Consider the following 23,988-nt stretch of genomic DNA (forward strand, 5'->3'; position numbering starts at 1 on the left):
AAAAATAGAAAAAGAAAATTGATTATAAATTAATTATAAAATTGATTACTGATTTATAACTCCATCGTTCCACTCAAAATGTTACTTGTTGGAGGTCTTCTTGTGTTCATATTGTACCATTAGGCGCGAATCCATACTGTACTCGAGACGTATATGACACACTTAAATCGATAATGTATGTTTATCACCCTAATAATACAGACTACATGATAACAACTTATAAAACAAATAATTCTGCTCCATCACTGATACTGCCTATACATCACACTTACGCTTGACACTAACGACAATTTAGTAGCACAACAATTAATGACTCTACTTCCTTTCCTCGACTATTGTTTATTGTTCTTGTTTATTTTTACAACATTTTACTTAGATCAGTTTTTAAGTATTTTTCTACTTTGAGGCTCTTTGCTTTCCACTGGACATCTGTTCTTTTGTACTTTTATCTCACTCTGCTAAACTCTTTTTTAATTTATTATTCATCTCGTTCACTGCTCGGTTTTCACTAAAATACATAGCGTTTACAAAAAATTTTGGTTGGTTGGTTTCAAATCCAGCTTTTGTAAAATTATACAAGATGACAGGGTGCCAGTAGTTGAAATAGAAGAGATACTAATATAACTACTATATTATAACAAAACTCCCAAAAAATTGGATAAATAAAATATTAAACGAAGGACAAAAATATGGTTTAAAAAAAGTACCTTTTTATATATTAAAGAAAAAAGAAAAGTGTGAGTATAAAAGACTCACAGTCTCGAAACTTTATAAAATTCAAAACAATCCGAAAAAAATTATAGCTTATAAGTATAATCGCTGGGCATCTAAAGGTTGCCAAAGTATGCAAACGGTCAGTAAAAACGAATGGAAATCTTTTTTTCTAAATATTAACAAAAGAAACACAAATAACAAAGCAAATGAAATGTTTTTTAAAGTTGCGCATTTTCTATTACCAACTAATGAAAATAGTTTTATTACAAAATTAAGAAATGACAAATTATGTCCGCAGTGCAAAACTAAAGACGAAACCATATATTATATGATGTATAAATGCGAAAAGGTGCAGCCTCTAATTTTGTTTTTATTAGATGTTTTGGATCAAATTTATCCAACGGAATATCCTCGTTTTAATACTTTGAAATTTATTTTGTTTAAATACGGGGCCAACGCGGGCAACAAAGAGTTTGGCTATATTTGATTGGAAACTCTTGTGTTAGAAATATATTTTAAAAGAATGAAAAGTTTTTTTGAAAAATAATGTTTTAAGTGTAAAGTTTTTACTTAAAAAGTTTGAATATAAAGTTAAACGCTTGCTTGTAAACGAGAGGTTATTAATAATTAATCAAAACGAAAAAAAGAAATATAAATATAAAGAAACATTTTTAAAAAAGGAGTTTTAAACCTAGTCGCTGATATACATAACTATTTTGAATAATTTTTTATTTTTTAATATTGATTTTCGTTTTTTAAATTGATTTTCTCTCAGCGATTTTTATATATATATATATAAAATTATTATATATATATATATATATATATATATATATATATATATATATATATATATATATATATATATATATATATATATATATATATATATATATATATATATATATATATATATATATATATATATTTATATGGCGCTTGGTTTATACAGTTTCTGAAATTTATTTTTTTAGGTGTATCTACAGAGTAGAAGGTTGTAGTGAGGAAAAGAACAAGCAAATTGTAGATTCAATAAATTACTCCTATATATTTTGAAAAAAATTAATATTCAGGTTTAAATATATGCGGTGACTTCAAATACTCAAAATATAAACCAACCAACATTTCAAATTACAAGGAAACGCCGTTATATTTTAAAAAATTTTCTCTGTAATAAAAATCTTTTTTGTACCAAAAAACGAAAATTAACTTTCTAATTTAAATTTATTAGTTCAGTAAACTAAAGATTGACAGGTATGTTTCTAAATAAACCTTGTTTAAACTATTGAATTCAGATTTAAAAGTATTTTCAACTTTTTAATACAAAAAATATTATATTTTTAGCAAATGCTTTTTGCTATATTTTTTATATGTATAAAACTTAATAGGTAAATTATAGTTGAATTCCTGATAACTCGAACCTTCAAGGGACCAAGGAAAATGGTTCAACTTTAAAATTACTAAATGTCTATATAATAATATAATATAAATGTCTATATAATAATATAATATAAATGTCTATATAATCTATTTAATAAAATAACACCGAGTTTAATTAAAATTTAATTAAAAATTTGATTTAGGAGTGCTTTATTATTAGAGACCCGTAAAAAATAAACGGGTATTGCGGTATACCTAAAATAAATTTTTTTTAAATTTACTGTTATTTTGTTGTATAAAACTCATTTACAGGGTTCCAATACTCAATTTTTTTAAAATGCTGCTTTTTAAGGTTACCCTAATCTTTCGCGCATTATGAAAAATTCTAAACTTAAATATATTAATGCTTATACCGAATGATGATTAAATTGCAATGATGGAAGACAGGAAACAAAAATACCCAAAAAAAGTTTGTTCATACGTAAAAATACAAAAAAATACTCGATACGCGAGGACAGTGATGTAGATAAATTTTCAAATTGAACATCTTTTATTAAATTTAAACTCATCGACAGACCTAAAATTTCATACAAAAATGTTGCAAAGTTTAAAAGCTATGACCATGCAAAATTTACAAACCCCTCATTTTATGGGGGTCGGAAATTATGGATGCAACTTTTGAAATTTACAACATTTTTGAATAAAATTTAAAATCTATTGATGAATATGAATTTAGTATAAGATAGTAACGCTTGTAATTCTACTCCATCACTGCCCTCACGTTTGGACAGGGGAGAGGCAAACGTTTTGGGGTATTTTGTTCTCAGACCTCCATATCATGATTTTTTGCGAAACATTCTCATTTGGCAAAGGCATGAACAAATTTAAAGTTTGACTTTCCGTAAAAATGCCATATCTGAAACATTAAAAAAATCTTGCGGGCGCCAATAATCTTTATTATATTGATATTATAATATTGTTAAATAATATTTTAGTGTCTTTATTTTACTGATCTTGTTATTGTATTAAAATAGTAAAAATATTATGTAATATTTGTATAAATAATATACATATTAATAACTATTTTCCCTTTTTTTTTAGTTGTTCAGGTGGTCCTAGAAGACCTAACGATTTTACCACAAAGTATCTCGGATGGGCGTTTAACACTTCCGCGGTACTTTGTGGGATGTTCACTCCGTCTTTCTTACAATTTTTTTTTTTTTGCCTTTAGTTTTTAAAAAAATTATATTGTCTGGAACAGTCACTAATGTGTATATGTAATTTGTTAAACAAATTAATTTTTTATACAAAGAGACGGAGAACTGAATTTTTTTTTTCCAAGGTACGATAAAGTTTCCAGCTGTTAAAATTATAGATTTTAGTCTGAGGGTTTTCTATAAATTGTGTAGGAACTATTATACATTCCTACATGAGATTTCTACATGAGGTTTCTGCATAAAACTCCTAAATGAGATTAATCTCATTTCGCGTTTTAGCATAAATAATAAATTAGCATCATGTTTGGGTAAAAGGTGATGCTAGTGATACTGTCGCATCGGGCCCAGCGCTCAAAAGAGCCCCACGAAGACCTTTAGAAAGCTATACAAAAGTTAAAAAATTTGTTTTCTATATAATTTAGAATACTTTTACATTAGAAATATTTGAAAAAGTTTTGTAAAAAAAATGAGCTCTTAAACTATTAGTCAACTTCAAATCATATTTTAGATTTTCCCTATCAAGTTGAAAACATTTTTCATATGTGTATTTAAAAAGAAAGCTTTCAAATGGAAAAGTAATAGTTTGTTCTTGAATAATATATTTTAAGTTAACATGACTGACAACACGAGTTTCGAAGTGGAGGGGCACAAATTTGTAAAAAAAAAATTTGTAAATTATTTTTATATATAATTTCTGACAAAAAATATGTAGATTAATTTCATTCGTAATTTTACTTATAACTTCATCAAAATTTTTTCAAAATACGGGGGTGCTTATTGCAATTTTTTGTTTTATTAATTAAATATCAAACTTTTAAAATGTCTTTAATGAAATACATAAGTCATGTTTTATGTAATTGCCTTAAGTCATTGCCTAATACCGCATTCATTTGTTTTCCGCAATTTTTTATCTTTCTTGATATTGTTTAAAAACTACCTTCAAGAAAAAAAATAATAAAACTTCAAAACATTTCTAATCAAATTAAATCAATATAGTTTAACAGTATATAGTTTAGTTAAATAAATTATTTAACTTAACTATATTTTTATATATTAAAATATAATGTAATCCAACCCAAAGGGCATTTGTTTTTTAAAATAACGTTCTGAACGTCTTTTAAATGTCTTCTAAAATTAAGAACGTTTACAAAACTTTTTAAAAGACATTCAGAGCGTAATTTTTAACAATAATGCCCGTTGGGTATACTTAGATCAACTTTAAGTAACCATAAACATAGTTGAATCTGTCATTTCATAATGAACATAAGTCCAATTATTAAGATATTTAATTAAATGCTTTCTATGGTGCGAAGGAAAATAATCATACATGTTGCGGTACATGTTGATACAGTGGAGACAAATATCAAAGATACAATCAGAACAAAAATCTAAATAAAGACAAAATTTAGATAAAAATTAGTAAGCTAGTAATAAATAGTATTTCTAGTGCCTTGACTATTACTCGAGTTCAGAGCCGCCGAGAGTTTTCATGACGCCCGGGCATAGTAGCAATTAGACGCCCCTATAGGTACCCTTTTTTTTAAATTTAAAGCAAGTACAATTACACAAGTTAATGACTGTTTTTTTTATTTCTAATACTGTTAATTTACATCCTTATTTTCATGAAAATTTAGATCTAATCTGGATTATATAACGCTATTGCAACAGATTCACTGCTTAGGATTAATAAACAGATACTTTAAAATTAATATTAAATCACTCTTTTTTATTTTTTTGCTTTTTTAGAACCAAAAATTGTTATTATTATGTTATCTTACGACCGAGTTGTATCTAATTCATTTTCAAAATATATATCCGATAGACGTTCTTAAATCTCTTGTTTTAAAGTGGCCCAAACAATCATTTTTTTAAATCAATTTTTATTTACTTAAAGGTCGTTTACCTTCTGCGACAGATACTGGCATAAAAAATAAAGATTACTTAAAACTATTAAGATGTGAAATATCTTCTATAAAGTTGTCTTATATTTCAGCTTTACTTTTTACCGGTTCTTAATCTTTTAACCAGATAAATGAAAATCTTAACGAAACAGTTTTTACAATCCCAACTTTTAATTGAATTTGTTGAATGACATGGAAAAGCGCAACGTTAAAAGTATTTACTTCGATTTTATGTTCGGGAATTTTACGAAAAAAAATTGCATAAGCAGGTTTATTGCAATTTTTATATAATCATTCGCTTTACAAAAAATTCTATTTCATTACCAAGACCAGTCATTTGCTAATCATGGGCCAATATTTTCGTTGAAGCTAAAGCAATGGCTTTAGGATGCAACGATTTCCTGTGGTCGTTTTACAATTAGTTTCATAGCGGCAATCTGAGCTGATTGTCTGGTGTCTGTAAAACAAGATCTTCCACCTAACAGGAAAACAAAAAGATCTCAGATTTTTATTTTTTTATTACTATAATTAATGAAAATTATACATAAAAAGTTTAATATTGATGAAAGAAAGCAAACCAAAAAAAAAAAGCTTTTATATGCTGACATTTATAGATTGACATTTCTGCAGCCGAAGTTGTATCGTAAAAACACAAAAGAGCTTACTATATATATACATCATTTTTTTTTTTTTTTTTTTAAACATCTTCGCTTCCAACAAGGCTGCAGGCAGCCACTAATTAAAGTTGGAAGTTACTGAAAGAAAAAAGATGAAGATTGTAGAGCAAGATAACGATTAACGGACGACTTAAAGGATTGCAAATTATATGAATCAGGAAAGCAAGATGAAGGAAGCGAATTCCAAAGAGCTGATGTTCGAGGAAAAAAACTAGACGAATAAGCGTTTTTGGAGCACTTAGGAACAGTCACAGAAAAAGGATGACACTTAATTGAATGACAAGTAACACGAGAATGAATTTTAGTAGATGGCACAAGAGATACTATCTTTTTAGAGCAGTGCCCATTATAGTATTTGTAGAAAAGAGAAAGAGAAGCAACATTACGACGATGTGATAATGGTTGGAGGTTGGCTGCAAGAGCAGGTCCAACTATGTTTACAATGCGTTTTTGCACCTGTCTAAAAAAGAAAGGGCATCATTGGAAGAACCGCCCCAGATATGGCAACAGTATTCTATACAAGGCCTGATTTGAGATTTATAGAGACAGAGAATAGAATCCGAAGTAAGAAAGTGACGAGCTCGATAAAGAGATGCAACCTTAGCAGATGCTAATTTTGCAACTGATTTGATATATGGTTTCCAAGAAAGAATGGAAGTAAGAGTTAATCCTAGAAGATGAAGAGTAGATGACTCATCGAGTACATCACCGTTCATAAATATAGGAAGATCTAAATTATTGCGATAACGATTGGCTGAAAAAAATTGAGTTTTATCTGAATTAAAGTTCACCAGCCACTGTGAGCCCCATGCTGTAGCAGAAGTGAGATCCTTTTCAAGCTCAAATGCCCCCTCCAAGCAATCAGAAGGTGTTGGTTTCTTATCACGACAAGAATAAATGGTAGTATCATCAGCAAACAACGCCACCTTAGGTGTGGAATATCTGGAAGATGGTTAATGTAAACTATATTGCCAAGTATAGAGTATATAGCCAAGAGTAGAACCTTGAGGAACCCCTGAAGTTACAGAATAAGAAGAAGAGTGCTGTCCATTGAGGACAACTTTTATAGTACGATTGGAAAGGAAGAATTCAATAATCTTAAAGATGTTGCCGGATACACCATAAGAAGAAAGCTTATGGAGAAGACCAGCATGCCAAACTTTATCAAAAGCTTTAGAAAAGTCAAGAGCGATGGCCTTAACCTCTCCACCTTTATCTAATGCACGATAAAACCTTTCAGTTATTACTGTTAGCAAATCAGCTGTAGAACGAGAAGATCGAAATCCATATTGATGGTCAGAAAGTAAGTTATTAGATTCAAGATGAGAAATTAAGTGTTTGTTAATTAGAGACTCAAAAACCTTGCTTATGATTGGAAGAAGACTAATGGGACGGTAGTAAGACGAATCATATAACTCTCCAGAATTTTTGAAGATAGGGATAACAGATGCCGCTTTCCAGCAGGCTGGAAAACAAGACTCAGATAAGCACTTGTTGAATAGTTTTGAAAGTATAGACAACTCCGGAGAACACTTCTGCAAGACTATAACAGGTATGTTGTCCGGGCCACAAGCTGTAGAAGAGTCTAGGCAGGAAATCACTTTAGATACAGAAGCTGGAGTGATATGAATGTCAAGCAATGAATCAACCTGTTTGTTGGCAATATCAGGTAGAACGCAACTAGTGGAATCAAGAGATGATATTGATAAAAAGTTTTTAGCAAACAATTCAGCTTTGTCTTTAGGTGAGGTGACAAAGTCTGAACCATAAAAGAGAGGTGGAATTAAAGATTTGCCCTTATTATTGATATTATTGAAGTTCTCCAGAAGTCGCGGGAGCCTAATTTTTGAGATGAGATACGAGATTTCATGATCTGAGAATAGCGGGTTTTGGCGTTAGACAAAACTTTTTTACAATTGTTTCTAGCAGTAATAAACAGACGTCTGTTTTCTGGAGAATTGTTTTGCTGATAAATATGGAAGTAACGGTTTCGATTGGCAATCGCAGGAGCACAGTGTGAGGAAAACCATGGAGGAGAGTGAGGCTTGACCTGGAGTCGTCGAGAGGGAACAAAAGATTCAATGCCAGCCTGAATCCACGAAGTTATGTAAGAAGCACATTTGTCGACAGGAAGACAAAAGATTTCTACCCAAGGGCCATCACGAAGAAATTCACGGAAAGAATCCCAGTCAGCTTTACTGTAGTTGTAAGAGGTTCGATAATAGGGGGATTCAGGTGAAGAAGAAGAATGAGATATTAGTTTTAAAGAGATCAAACTGTGATCAGAAGCACCTAAGGGTGAATGTGGAGAAACTGAACACTGACTAGGATCAGAAACAAGACATAAGTCGAGTAGAGAAGGTAAATGATTCGGATTGTCAGAAAAGTGAGTTGGAAAGTTGACTATTTGAGCTAGGGATTAAGAAAGGCGAAAGTTGTGGGCTTTAATGCCTGCCGAATCACTGACACTAGAGCCAAGCCATTCAGAGTGGTGAGCATTAAAGTCACCGACAACAGCTATATTAGCTGATGGATAAAGAGAGAGGGCTTGGTCAATATGATCAGAAATAACATCAAAAAGAGTGCAGTCTTGAGATGAAGGAGAGCGATATAGAACAAAGAGAAAGGCAATAGAGTGAAGTGGTGCTAAACGAAAGCACATGAAAGAATAGTCTGTGGATTCAAACCTAGTTTCACGACAAACAGGTGAATTCTTACGAATGTAAATGCCCAGGCCAAGCATGTGACTATTGGAGTCTTTACGAATCAGAGGAAGATAACCATCAACACTAAGATCACAAGATGAGACAGCCGAACTCAAATTAGTCTCACAAAGAGCAAGTAGGTCTGGTGAACTTTGCAAGAGATAAGACTCAACAGAAGAAAAGTTACTTTGAAGACCACGAATATTAGTGAATGATAGGTTTAGAGAACTTGGTGATGATGATGGCTTTTTGTTTTTTATAGTTTTTGGTACTTTATTCATTTTTAAATTAGATTGAAGAACTTGACTCAAAGCATAGATAGTACTCAGAACACCGTTTAATAGCCCAAGCAATTGCCTCATTACTACTAATAAACCCTAAGCTGTAACAAAGGGCTCCAAATGTGGCCTGACTACCAGCTGGCCTCAGAACCATAAAACTGAGTTTTAGAGCTGTACCCTCATTAGGAGATAATAGAATGAGTTGCCTAGTCATAAAAACAGAGACACAAGCAAAACCCATGCATTGAGTCAAGAAGATCCAGCATTCAACATCCTAAACTGGAAACAATGTATTAAAAATACATTTGCGCTAGCCTAATAGATGAAGAAGGGGTGAGAGGCTGGTCAACAGATAGAATCTGTTTACCCCTTAAGTCTTTGCCTAGGAGGCTTTCTAGAAGACAGTAGGCGGATGCATTCAACATCTGCCCAAGATGAGTATTTTTATCGAGACACCATCTCTAGCCTTTACTCAACCAAGAGCCCCAGGGCAGGGGGTGTTTTAAGTCGAAGTTGGCATCTCCTAGCCTTTGCCTAAAAAGGCGTATCCTACAAGGCAGCAGGACATGAAGCAGATTGTACTGGGTTACATGTTACCAGTAGCAGGATAACCTGATCTGACTGAAGGATAACCTGATCTGACTGAAGGATAACCTGATCTGACATCAATTACATCCTGCGCTGATTTCAACGGTTTACAAGACAGTTTTTTAAAAAGTGCTGACGCTCTGGGTAACCTTTAATTATTTGGGTTTAAACAGGTCATTTTTTAAATTATATACTAAGTGAAGTAAGAAAGTGTAAACCATCTTTTTTTAAATTGGTTTTTAACGACCTTTTAAATTCTTTAATAGCGTTTCTCTGTGTCAAAATTCCAATGTGTCAAAATTCCGGTTAAATTATACTTTTAAATAAATTTTTTTTAATTATTTTTTTTTTTTTTTTTTTTTATAATTTTTTTTTCTTTAATAATTTATTATTGAAATTAATTATTAAAAACTTTAAATCTTTGGTAATATAAACATACTAAGTTAATAAGCGCATCACCAAGTAAATTTCATAACCTCATCCATAAAAACAGTTATATTACTTTTTTTATTAAAATCCCATTACGATTATTTATGTCTTTCGTCCAATTTCGTTTAAAATTTCATTATGACTTTTTATAGTCTTTTATCTTCTGACACCCCAAATATCTTGGCGCCCGTGGCACGTATGCTCCTTTTGCCCCTTCTTCTAGGCGGCCCTGCTCGAGTTGCAAGCAAAATAAATAAAGATTTTATAAAGTTTTGGCGATAAAAATTTGTAAGTTAGTAATAAATAGCAATACAAGTGACTTGACTGTTAGAGAGACTGTTTGAGATAATTTTGTTATTTAATTTAATAGCTTTTAAACAACTGTTTGCTTTTTCTTGTTTTTATTGAACCTGGTCTGTGTATCCTTTTTAATGATAATAACTTGGAGTCTTAAACGTCCTCAACGTTTGTTAGTTTTGGATATTTTCTTATCACAATATGCTCTCGGAAATTTAAATACTTATCTTTAAATACTTCAATAGTTTTTTGCATATTCTTTGTTTTTATTTTGTTGTTATTTAAGTCACTTTCAATTTTTTTGAGTTTGTGATTATTTTCATATTAGCACGCGTAGTTATTGCAAAGCTATTTTCTTGTTCTTTAAGAAGCTTTTCTATTGCTTTTAAAATACTTTTTTTATGTTTCTCTGACATGTGTTTCATTAAGTTTTGCCGACCTTGTCGAACTTGTGCAAAAAATTTCCTGTTGGGAAATTTGTTGATAAATTACAAAATAATAAAAAATCAAATTTAAAAATAACAGATTGTAATAAAACGTTTAGTTTATATAAATTATAAAAAAGAATGTTTTATTTACATAATTTTTTTTTAAATTTTCAAAGTTTTACATATTTTACAAAATTACAACATGTGGTATAACAAAATTTTTCTCCCCAATTTATTTGCCGAACGTTCTCGCACCCCCTAAATCCAGTGCAGGAAATAAGCGTTAACTTACTAATAAATAGTAATAAATAGTTTTTACTTTCTCTGAATAATTTGAGTTTAATTTATAATTAAATATATAAATGCTAAAGTTTTCGTTGACCGTTTATGTAGCATATTAAAAAATTGGCGGGAATGAAAAGGTTATGATTTTTATTAAATATTATCAACAGTAGTTTTATCATACATGAGATGCATAATCTGAAATTATAAAGTCTTTAGATTTGTAAAACTCTCTTAATTGTTTTTAACGAAAAATACTTTTTAATTTTGTCTCGTTGTAACTTTTTACTAGTGACAATTGTTATTCAACTTCAAAAATTCTCTCATTGAAAAACTATTCTTAAAGAATTGAGTTGAATAATTTTTATTTTCTAATATTTAATTTTAATATTTACTTTTAATTTTAATATTTACTCATTTTTATAAATTAGTAGTATAGATAAATAATAAAACTTGTTTATAAAAAAAAAAGAAAAAAAGAAAGAAAAGAAAATAACATTTACGACAATAGTTAAAGATATTAAGAGCTTTAATCACAAGGATTATTTATTTTCAATTTTTTATAAGGCTTATAAAAAACTGAATGAGGAATATATAAATAATAGCAATTTTTTTTTATATAGTCCTCATGGTTAAGCTGGCTGAAAAATTTAAAATAAATTAATATACTTTAAAAAAATAAAAATATTTTACTAAATAAATACTGTTATTCTGAAAAAATTTAAGGATATTGTATTCTCTAGGTAAATGTATTCTGAAACCTAATTAGGAAAAAAACTAGTAAAAAACTAGTTAAAATTAGTATATGAAATACAACCTGATATGATTTAACTGCCATTATATTTTTAAAAAGGCTTCAATATTGCTTTAAACAAAAGTAAATAAGTTATTAAAACTGGATTCTCTTAACCTCAAATAATAAATAATATTATACCTATATTTTACCTTCATTGTTTTAGCCTCCTGAATCAACTAAATCAAAACTATTTCTCTTTACAACCTGATTTTAAACAACATGCCACTGCACACAGTGTTTCTTATTCTATTTTCAATAACTCTTATTGAAACTTCTGCAATTGTTAACCCACTATAAAGTTCTATCGTTTTATTATAGGCTATTCATTTTTTTATGATAAATATTATATAGTTCTCGCAAATTTAGTTAAATTTTTAAATCTATGTCAAATATGTTAGTGTATTTTACCATCAACCATCACCGCCACCAAGCTGTTTCAATATATATTTCACTAATAATCGTGGTCTTGAAAGTAGCTTTCCATCATTTGAATCTTACTTCTTCCTATATTGACCAAACTTGCTTGCTCTTTGTAAGATGTTGCTTCTTCAGATTTCAGTATTGTTGGGTACTATCTTTTGATTCGCAAAGACTCCAGTGGTCACTTTCTTAGCGCTGGACGTATACTTATGCATCAATTCACCCATTTGTCAAGAAATCAGGTTTAAATCCTCTGACCATTCTTTTATGTGCTTCCTTTTAGCACCTCTTCACTCTATCACTTTTCTTTTTATTCTATATTGTTCTCTTTCTTCTCAATTCAACACTTTTTCAATCTTGCCAATACTGTTGTTATTAGTAACTTTAATGGGTATCGCATTAAATGGCTTGGCTATAACACCACTGACCCTACCAGCAGTCAAGTCCATAAACTTCTGTATTTTTCAATCTCTTACCTAGATAGTTTTGTTCAGATAACTTTGTAACTTGTTTTTAAGATAACCCTAATCATTTACCTTCACTCCTTAATTTGTATCTTGACTCTGTCAAGATACAAATTAAGGAGTGAAGGTAAATGATTCACTCATGATTACCTTCACTCCTTAATTTGTATCTTGACTCTGTCAAGATACAAATTAAGGAGTAAAGGTAAATGATTAGGGTTAATGATTAATGTTGACCCTAGCTTGTGTTCAGTTTCTCCTTGTTCGCCTTTAGGTGGTTCCGACCATGCAATGATCTCTTTAAATCTTTCATCATGTACTTCTTTTTCAGACTCACCCTATTATGGTACTACTTATTACTACCTTAAAGCTGACTGCAATTCTTTTTCTGATTTTCTTTATGACGGCTTTTGGGCTAATGTCTTTTCTTTCTTTGCTGATAAATGCGCCTCTTACATAACCTGGATCTACTCAGGTATAAAAGCTTTTTTTTCTACTCATTGGTTCCAAGTCAAGCCTCAATCTACTCCATGGTTTTCACCTTCTTTTGCAGCTGCTATCTCAAAAAACGACTCTCTTGAGAACTTTTTCTTTTTTTCTTTTAATTCTTATTTTTTTCTTTTAATTCATCTTTTTAATTCATTGCTTAAATGGTCATGTTCTTCCTTCCCTTCTAATTAAATAGGTTAACCTATCGTCAGACATTTAAATCATTCCAGCTTCAGTTGCTAAAGTCATATCTCCATTAAACTCTTCTACGGCTTGTGGTTCATACAACATTACTGTCATAGTCATACAAAAGTGTTCTCCAAAACTCTCTTCAATTCCCTCTAAACTATTTAATAAGTGGTTGACTGAATCTTGTTTTCACGCCTGCTGGAAAATGGCATCTGTGGTTTCAAGTTTTAAAAATTCTGGAGAATATTCTGAGTCATCTAACTATCATATGATTAGTCTTCTCTTTATTATTAGTAAGGTATTTGAGTCTTAGATTAACAAGTTTTTAGCATTTCATCCTGAGTCAAATGACTGTCTTACCACCAATATGGTTTTTGGTCAATTTGTTCTATGGCTGAGTAGCTAATTGCAGAGATGTAGGTCTCGAGACATAAGTCTTGGTCTCGAGACGCCTTGAGACTCATATTTAACTGTCTTGGTATTGGTATTGGTCTTAGAGCCTAAAGTCTTGGTCTTGAAAGCCTAGATTATTGATATTGGTCTCAGACCACTACTGTCTTTTACTTTCTTGATTCTTACGAAAAATATCAACTCAATGAATGGATTAGTTATTAGTAACAAGCCGTAGATCGCCGCAACTTCCTGCTATCAATGAGAGTTCATCGCATTGGTTTGACAAGGTTCTAACTATGTTAGGAGAGTTTTAAAAAAATCTTAATTTTTTTATGTTTGATTAAAATTATTTATATTATTATTTTTTTATTTGTTTATGTATTCTGTTTTTGATTGATGTATAAAAATGCATTAATAAATAAAAATTAAGTATATAAATATTTTTATTTAGATATTAAAAAAAAGAAAAAAAGATTTCCTATTCTCCTAATATAAAAAAAAAATTAGTTAGAACCTTGTCCAACAAAAAGTCTTGGTCTTGGTCCTGGGTTGATTTTTTGATGTCTCGGTTCTTGGTCTTAAAGCATTCAGTCTTGGTCTTGGTCTTGAGTGCAAATGTCTTTTGATTTTGGGCTTTACTGTCTTGACTACATCTTTGGCTAATTGCTGTGACTAAAAGATTCTATCATACGTTAGATGAAGGTCGCAAGAGAAGGCCTGTTACTCTTGACATATCTAAAACTTTCAATAAAGTTTGGCATGTTAGTCTTCTCCATAAGCTTGCTTCATATGGTATATCTGGAAAAATTTTTTGTAATTATTAAATCGTTTCTTTTTAACCTCTTTATTATAACAATCATTGAATGCCAACACTCCTCTTCATTTGCAGTATTTTCTGGGGTACCTCAGGGTTCTACTTTTGGTCCTGTTTTGTTTCTTAACTACATTACTTTGCTCTATATGCTGAGTTAACTTTACATTCCTGTCTTGAAAAAAAGTCTTCTATTTTTGATTGCTTAAAACATGCAGCCGATCTTGGATCTGATCTCACTTCTGTAATAGATTGGGGCTTGCAGTTGCTTGTAAATTTAACTCCAACAAAACTAACTACAAACAACAATCACAACATTGTTGAAATTCCTTTATTAAGTTTTCACAGGAAGTAATGAATGGCTTCTCTCTGAATCTCACTCTCACTGAGTCCTCTTCTTTATGTCTTCTTGGATTACTGTTCACTACTCACCTCTTATGCAGGGCTTGCGATGAAGCGAGCGCAATCGCGCTCCGCTTGTAAAACGCGCCCGTCAACAGTATTTTCAAACGTTCTAGGCGCGATAAACAACGCTTCTTCAGCTCATAACGAGCGTATAAAATAAACGCTCGTCCAATAGTTCGGGATTATTTTTTTATTTTCATAAAATATTTAAAAAAGATTTTTTATTAAAGATATTCTGTTATCAAAGCATTGATATAAAATATAAAAAGCACAACGTTGTTCTCTTTTGCACTAATGTAATGAATGAGCAGTTTGAAGTTGTTAATAGTCACTAATTTCAATAATGAAATGTGCACGTGGAAACACAATGTGAATACAAAAATGGGGAAATAAAATAAGAATAGAAAATTAGAAAACCATTATAACAAAATTGAAACTGCACAGTATTTTTAATCTTGTTAAAATATCAAGTAAGATTTATTTGATTTATTGTTTGTAATATTCCACGCATCGTTTGTAATAAAAATAAATATTAATAATAGAGTAATTTTTAAAATTAGTTTTTGTTCATAGTATAGGTTTTTTATTAACTATTATTTATTTTAACTCAAATTTAAAACGATTCTGTTGTTTAGAATGTTCGCAATCAAGGACATTCGAAAAGGAAACAAAGTAATGATGTCAATATTTATTAAATGGAAAGTTATTATTCTTATTTATTATTATTTCAAATTATTCTTGTGTTATTATTTTAAAATAAAAAAACGTAATTTAAAAAAGAAATTTTAGAAAAAAATTAAATAATTAATTTGAATAGAAAATATCAAGAAATATAAAAACCATTAACCGTTAATTAAGTTTACAGCGTAACATTTTAAAATACTTATATCAAAACAACAAAGCAAAACTAAGTCACTAAATTATACTTCAATACTAAATCAATAAGAAGTTGCGTTTTTGTTTGATATTATTTTTTTATAACATAAATAGTTAAAAATAAAATCTGACAATATACAAAAAGTTTGGAAGTATAAATCTCTACTTCGTTGAAGTAGTTTTATGAGTGTGATACTAATTCAAACATTTTTTGACGAAAGAATTATGTAACAAATAAAAAAAGATGAAAAAAAAATAAAAAGCTTTTTATGAGCATCGCCTTCAGCAATTTTCATGATCGCGCTCGCCGACATTATCTCGAGCGCACATAATCACGCTCAATGAAAACATATTCTAATTTTATGAGCGCGATATAACACGCTTGACGATTTTCTTTATTACAAGTCCTGCTTATGGAAACCATATATACAATCAACTTCAATTGTGTATCTTACTCCCGATTCCATTTTTTACCTCTATCAATCTTTTATTTGTCTCTGTATGAAATACTGTCGTCATATTTGGGCTGGTTCTTCTAATCATGCTTTTTCTCTTTTAGACATGGTCAAAAAATGCATTGTTAACACAGTTAGACCTGCTTTATTTGCTAAGCTTGAGTCTCTCTCCCATTGTTGTAAAGTTGCATCTCTTTCTTTAAATATGTATATATATATATATATATATATATATATATATATATATATATATATATATATATATATATATATTATATGAAGTTTATTAAATATTTATGTTTTTATCTAGGTCTTTGGCTGAAGTAAATGAACTTGCAGATATCGCAGGTGTGATTCAAAGAAAAGGATCAATTCAAAGTCTATATTACTCAACTACATGGATGAAAGAAGATTATAAGCTTATAGAGTTGTCAAATGAGTTAATTAAAGAGTTAAAGGAAGGCGACAAGTGAGTTTCTTATTAATAACTAATAGAAAGTCTTAATATAAAGTAAAGATATTTTTATGTTATATATATATATATATATATATATATTAAGCATCACCGTTACTGCACCGTCGATAAAAATGCGTAATAATGCATAATTACAGCGGTAATTTTGTGTAAAAATGTGTAATGCGCAAATTTTCTGCATTTATCACTTTTTACCGCATTTATCGCTTTTTACTGCATTTATCACTTTTTACCGTTTTTATCGCTTTTACCGCTTTTTTTGCTGCTTACCAAAAAACTAAACAAGGATTTTTTTAATTGCTTTTTGTATTTCTATTAGTAAATTTTACATTTACAGTTTAAACAAACAAGTTATTAATAAAAATCAATCATCAGATATTTCATCATCTGATTTTTATCTTTATTTTCATTACTGAATTTTTGCATCTGGTAAAAAGATAGCAGATTGCAGGATCTGAGTTATAATGCTTCAGTAGGAGATGGTTCATAAAAAACAAATACATGAACCACAAAACACATTATTGTGTTTTGAGTAATTCAAAATATATTTTTTTTATCAAAAAATGTTGCATTTTACTCAGAAATTCCAGGTTTTCGTGAGTTTTACCACATTTACGCCAAGTTACTAGAGTTTAAAATCATCGATCTCAAAATGTTCCTGGATAGGCGTATACGGAAAATTTTTTGAAGCCAGTTTTAGCCTCCCAAGATGGCGACGGATGTAAGGAACGGCTATATGAAATTAAGACACTGATGATAATCAAGTTTTATATCGTAAGATCAAATATTAATAAGTTTCAAATAAAAATCTCTTTTTTTGTTTAGCATAAGATTTTTTTCATAAAAATAACGGAATATTACATATTTACATAAATTTCAAATATGAATATTTTTTTATTTAACAAAACATATTCTTACAATAACTTGTTGTATAATAACTTTCTGTTTTTTGTTTTTTAGAATAAATATAATAAAATAAAAAATAAATTCTCAGTAAAACTAAGTATGAGTTTTAATTTTAGTTTGTTTAATAGTAGTGAAGAAAAAGTATTTGTTTGCTTGTGCGGAAATCTCAAATTTAAAATAATTAGCATTTGCTAAAGACACCATTGCCGCTTACAATGCAGTTATGTTATCAACCTTCTAACACACTGCATTGGGTAACTAAGAACTAAAAGGTACATAAATTATAGATAAATAGTAATTTAATCATAAATTGCACTTAAAAAGTATATCGAATATTTTGAACTTTAATATTTAAGTTAATAATTTCTTTAATTGTTTAATTTTTTTTTAAATCATATCCTTTCTTTAAACTTTTTAAAAATTTATATCATTGTCTTGTTTTTCTTTCAAAACTCTGTTTAATTATTTTCTTTCATATTAGTTTAAAGTCTTATAATTATTTTCTTTCATTATATTTTAAAGTCTTTTTAGCGGTGTACATCGTTCACCGCTAAAAGCTTTGTTTGCTGCCATTATAGGCTGATTTTGGCTTCAATTTTTTTGCCAAAAAAACAATAGAATACGCTATCCAGTTTGATTTTGAGATCAGTGGTTTAAAATATACAAAATTATAGTAAGAGTAAAACACTTTCTTTAAGTGAGTTTTAACTCCACTGGTGCTACCTTGAGACAGCTTAATTACTTTTTTGCACTTATTGCACTCAGCAAATCCTGATTTTCTGCCAGAGTCAGAGATGTTATCCTCTTCTCTGTCAAGCTTGGTAAAATAATTCCAAAGAGACATAGTTTTTTCAAGATGGTTTAAATTGGTAGTGGTTTTGGTATATCACTGAAGTAAGAACTTTGAGACTGTTAGTCTTTCTTGACTTTAGTTAAGCTTATGTAGGAGGCTAGTTTAGTTTTAGGAGGTGATTAATTATTTAAAAACTATCTGACTTGATAAAAGCAAAGTAATTTTTTACGCTATTTTACCATAATAATTACAGCTTTTACTAACTTTTATAGCAAATTACCGGAATTACCGACTTTTAAGCAATTTTACCGTTTTTACGCAATTTTACCGTTTTCACGCATTTTTACGCAATCTTACCGACTTCTGTAATAAGAAAGCAAAAAATGCGTAATACACATTTTTACTGTATATGTTAAAAATGCATATTACGCATTTTACGGCAGTGTGGTAAAAATGCGTATTACGCGTTTTACTGAAATTTTTTTATCGCCAGTGCGGTAACGCAGATGCCTTATATATATATATATATATATATATATATATATATATATATATATATATATATATATATATATATATATATATATATATATATATATATATATATATATATATATATATATACATATATATATATACATATATATATATGTATATATATGTATATATATATTAGGGTGGTTCAAAAAACTTTTTTAAAAATAGTCTGTTGCACTTAACTAAATGTGTTTTATATAATACAAAAACCTCAATGACCCTTACAAATTTGACTGGTCCCTAATATTTAAAAAAAAAAGTTTTTCTAAAGTATGTCAACCTGGTACTCAAAAGAAGCGAAATTATATAAAAACTTCATAAATAATAATCAATTTAGATAAAAAACATGCTTAAAAAATTATTTTAAAAAAACTTAAAATCATTGACTTTTTATATTTTTATCTTAAAAACAATAGTTTTTAGACAATTATATCTAAAATTTCGCTTCTTTTTATATATATATATGTATATACATATATATATATATATATATATATATATATATATATATATATATATATATATATATATATATATATATATATATATATAGACACACACACACACACACACACACACACACACACACACACACACACACACACACACACACACACACACACACACACACACACAACCCTCGGAGTTAGGGTCAGCATTCTGCAATGCCAATCTAACTGTCGACCTGAAAGTGTTTGAGTTTGCCAAAAAATTGCCGACCTCATTTCTATGTTTTATGGTAACCCCTTTGTGTCAAATTTTTTTGCCAACCTAATGCTGACCTCTAACAGTTTGAGGTTGGCAATATATTGCTAACCTCATTTTTCCTAATTCCGAGGGTTGTATATATATGATCTTAAACAAATTCAATGTTAGTCATTATAGTGTGATTAACATTGAAACAATTTTAAATTTAGTCATACTTATTTTTTCCCCCAGATTAAATTTGCTAAGCTAAACCAAAATTAATTTTTTCTTTAATTTTATAATAAATTCACCCAATTCTCAGGGAGGACTACAATCTAGGAGGCTGCTCAATATTTTTTAATTTTGTTTGAAACTCTTGCATATTTATATAGTTTATATATTGTAATTATTGTGCCTGAATTCAATAAAAAAAAAAAACACATTACAGTGGGTTTTGATAAATTTTTTTTCAACATAACTCAATTTAGTTTAGTTATACGAGGTGATGTTGAAGATGAATGTGTGATCTGCACTAGAAATCAAACTTTTGAACTTAGAGCAGCAGAAACAACAAACTCATTACTCGTTTTGCCTAGGTTAATTACACCAAAGTCTAAAGGTTTGTTTTCTTAATAGCCATCCTTTTTTAAATTGATTCCATTCCTTTTTTTTTAAATTCTTAAAAAATTCAGTTTTATTTCATTTAATATTATATATTTAATATTACTTTTTAATTCTAGATTTTTCAAAAGAATTACCCCTGGTTGAAACACCTGTGAGTAGTTTAGTTTTCGTTTCAAATAGAATAACAGTATAAGCTTTTTTTAAATATCAATATCCTGGTAAATGTTTTTGTTTTTTAAACCTCAATATCCTGGTAGATGTTTTTGTTTTTTAAATGTCATTATCCTGGTTGTGGTTGATGTTGATGGTTGGTGTTTTTGTTTTTTAGGTATTGAGTTGTTTCAACAGTTACTATGAAGTTCGTCCCACAAGACCTAAATTGCAGCGGTTGCGCAAATACCTTACAGTAAATGCTTATTCTGGTTACAGAGGCGACGATAAAAAAGAAAAAGTTTGACATTTTTAATTAAACTTTTAAAAATTAAAAATTAATGTATAATGACTGATATAAAACCATTAAAAATGATGAATTAAAATATAAAATTAATTGATTATTAATTAATTCAAATCAATGAAACTACTCATTGTTTTAACTTGTCAATATTATTTATCTTTTTAAGTTTACCAAAATCTTTTTAATCAGGTTTAAAATCAGACATGAGTTATTTCCGAACTGACTGTACAGGCAAAACTCAAAATATCAACAAAACTGTTTGGAACATGTCTGAAATATTAAATATTCATAAGCATATTATTTAAAACAATTTTGTGAATTCAAAAAAAAAAAAAAATCAGAGAAATGACTCTCCGTCAAACTTATTTATCTTAAGTTTTATTTTGTACACGTAATATAAAATTTTATTTGGCAGTTTTCTGAACTTCTCTTGATACTTTAAATGTAGGTTGTATTAATGTTTACATATTTGCAATTAAAGAGTATTTTTCCAAAAGAATCTAAGTCTAGGTTTTCTGAAGTTGAGTTTGGGTATCTTTAAATTAAATCAGGGAAAACAGGTTGTGGATCAGGGAAATATTAGGGGGAAATCAGGGAAATCCACTTTAAAGTGTTGGTAAACACCTTGAATAATATAAATATTGAAAATAAGTAGTTTTATGAATACTTCAGTAATTTTTGTTCACTAAAATATAAATAGGTTTATTAAATTATTAAACATAACAATAATTAATCAATAATAGTTTAAAACCATTTTCTATTAGTTTACAACAGAAGATTTGCTTGATACAATCCAATGCAGTGAAGCTGAGCTTACTCAAGGTTTGATAGCCTGTCAAGCTTTACAAGTTGATGGTTACTGGAGAACTTTAGAAATAAATTATCAAGAGAAAGCTTTTTCTCAAATCCTTGCTCTTGTTGAAGAAAAAGGATGGAGCTGGAAAGAAATACCTACTGAAGAAACATGTGAAATACTTAAGGAGCTCTATCCAAGGTTAGTGCTTGTATATCAGTGAAGGTTAGTGCTTGTAAATCAGTATATATTGAAGAAACATTTAAAATATTTAATAAGTTTTATCTAAAGTAAATGTGTTTAAAAATTTAAAATACTTGATGACCTTTATCCAAAGCCGCTGTGTAGTAGTCTCATTTTAATTTACTTTTTGATGACAAAGTTAAATAAGACATTGTTTACAATAGAAGTACAAAGTACTTCTTTATTTTTTTTTACTTGAGTTTCACATTGTTATTTGTTTTAGCTTTGTTCTCCTTCATTGTTTCATGGTATATGGATCTGAAATAAAGAATGGTTTTTGTTTTTTAAGTGAAGACAAAGTTTGTCGATATTATGTTGAGTACATACTTAGGTCTGCACCTGGAAAGGTAATTTAGTGAATGAAAAAAAGAAAAAAAAATAGTATTCATATTTATTTATTTAAATAAAATATTTTTATTTGTAAATTGAATATAAATATATTTTATTTATTAGGATATACAATTTGAATAGTTTAAACATGCTACAGAAGCAAAAGCAAAAAAAAAATTGTTTTTACAAATAGTTCAGAGAACTTTACCATAAATACACCATTCATTGCTATAAAAAATTACTTAAATACACCATTCATTACTATAAAAAAATACATAAATACAGTATTCATTACTATAATAAAATTACATAAATACAGCATTCATTACTATTAAAAAATACATGAATACCTTTCATTCACATTCATTACAAGAATTACAAGAATTCATCACAAGAATTACAAGAATTAATTGCAATACATTACAAGAGTTCAACAAAATAGTACAATAAAGAACTTAGAAAAGTTTAATTAGAACAAAGTTTTACCAAGTGACAAAAAATAAAGAAAAGGAAAATACTCTTGTAAATCAGGTGGCAAAACAAATAATGTGAAAAAATAGTTGCATTTTGTTAATGGTAAAAAAGAAATGAACTTTTATTAAATATTTAGAGTTTTATCATTCAATTTTTAATCAACTTCTTTAAATTACTCAAAAATAGAAAAAATTAAATAATGTAATAATAGTTGTTAACCATTTGAGAAAACTTTATGTTCTATGGAGTATTACTAGAAGTTCAGTAAACAAAAAGTTTTTAATTTATCATATGCGACCTTAAATTTTGTAAAAAAAATTATTTTTTGACCAAAATTAATGCAGAATAAGAACTTGAAACTAAAAAAAAATGTATTAAAAGGTGTTCAGAAAGATATTTACTACATTTTTATTAAATATGTCCTCTCTCAACATGAATCACAGCTTCAAGACGACTCCTGAATAGGAGTCGTCTTGAAGCTGTGATTCATGCTGAAATGGAATAGGTTATCCGGATATAGTCCTTGAGCATTTTCTTCCACTCCTTCTTGATGGCAGTCTTCAGGGAGTTGACACTGTTGTGGGGACAATGACAAACTCGTGACTATATATGCTTAAATTGAATAGTCAAAAGGTAACAAATCTGGAGATCCAGACGACCATAACAGTGTTTAGACCAGTGTTTTTGCAGGTTCTCCTGGAGTTACCTTTAGGTTTTATGAGATGTGTGCTTTATCTTGCTATCAATCCAAGGCTTGACATTGTTCTCCAGGATACAAATGTACTTATTGGTGTCAACTCTCTGACCAGATTTGATGAAAACTGGAGGCATTTTGAAACCATTAGACAAAACCAGGCCAAATGTCATAACTAAAGCCGAATGCTTAGTCTTGAATGTATACTTTACATGCTCTGGGACTGCTTGGGCTGGTTGATGACTAATAAAATGATTATTTCTACTTTTTGACACAGAATCAATAGTAAACAATTTCTCCTCTGAGAAGCGGATGGTCGTTGGTCTCTTTTTTAAGAGGCTCAGAAATTTCTTTGATCTTTCAAATCTTTTTCTTTTGACACTTGGGGAAACCAGGTGTTTCTTAATCCTGACTTGACTTTGCCCTAAGATCCTTTCTGACCATGTTTCTGGAAATGTCTTTAAGTTTGGTGCCATTTATGTCCAGGTCAACAATTAGTTTATTTTTACTACTAATCTTCACTTTTTGACTGTTTCTTTGGTTTATTTTTATTTTCAAAGTTTTATGCATCAACAAAAACAAGCTATGTGCATAAAAATACCAACAGAACATTTTGAGAAAAAAAAACTGTCTAAATTAAATTGAATAAGTATATTTAGAGTGCTGATCTAAGTTCATATACATATATATATATATATATATATATATATATATATATATATATATATATATATATATATATATATATATATATATATATATATATATATATATATATTTA

At 28.9% G+C, this 23,988-nt stretch overlaps 1 protein-coding gene across 1 annotated transcript in view; it reads left to right on the plus strand.

The window, feature by feature from the left end:
- Window positions 1-10,901: 10,901 nt before the first annotated feature.
- LOC100212332 (sister chromatid cohesion protein DCC1) overlaps window positions 10,902-23,988 on the plus strand; it is a 39,268-nt gene continuing 26,181 nt past the window's right edge. Inside the window, exons 1-7 of the mRNA XM_065790487.1 lie at window positions 10,902-11,039; window positions 16,508-16,666; window positions 20,084-20,214; window positions 20,336-20,370; window positions 20,548-20,670; window positions 21,438-21,667; window positions 21,933-22,056. Of these exons, the coding sequence (XP_065646559.1) occupies window positions 11,032-11,039; window positions 16,508-16,666; window positions 20,084-20,214; window positions 20,336-20,370; window positions 20,548-20,670; window positions 21,438-21,667; window positions 21,933-22,056 (810 nt within the window). The 5' untranslated portion in view covers window positions 10,902-11,031. The remainder of the gene's footprint in view (window positions 11,040-16,507; window positions 16,667-20,083; window positions 20,215-20,335; window positions 20,371-20,547; window positions 20,671-21,437; window positions 21,668-21,932; window positions 22,057-23,988) is intronic.

The sequence above is a fragment of the Hydra vulgaris genome, chromosome 02 (genome assembly GCF_038396675.1).
Source record: "Hydra vulgaris chromosome 02, alternate assembly HydraT2T_AEP".
Lineage (NCBI taxonomy): Eukaryota > Metazoa > Cnidaria > Hydrozoa > Anthoathecata > Hydridae > Hydra > Hydra vulgaris.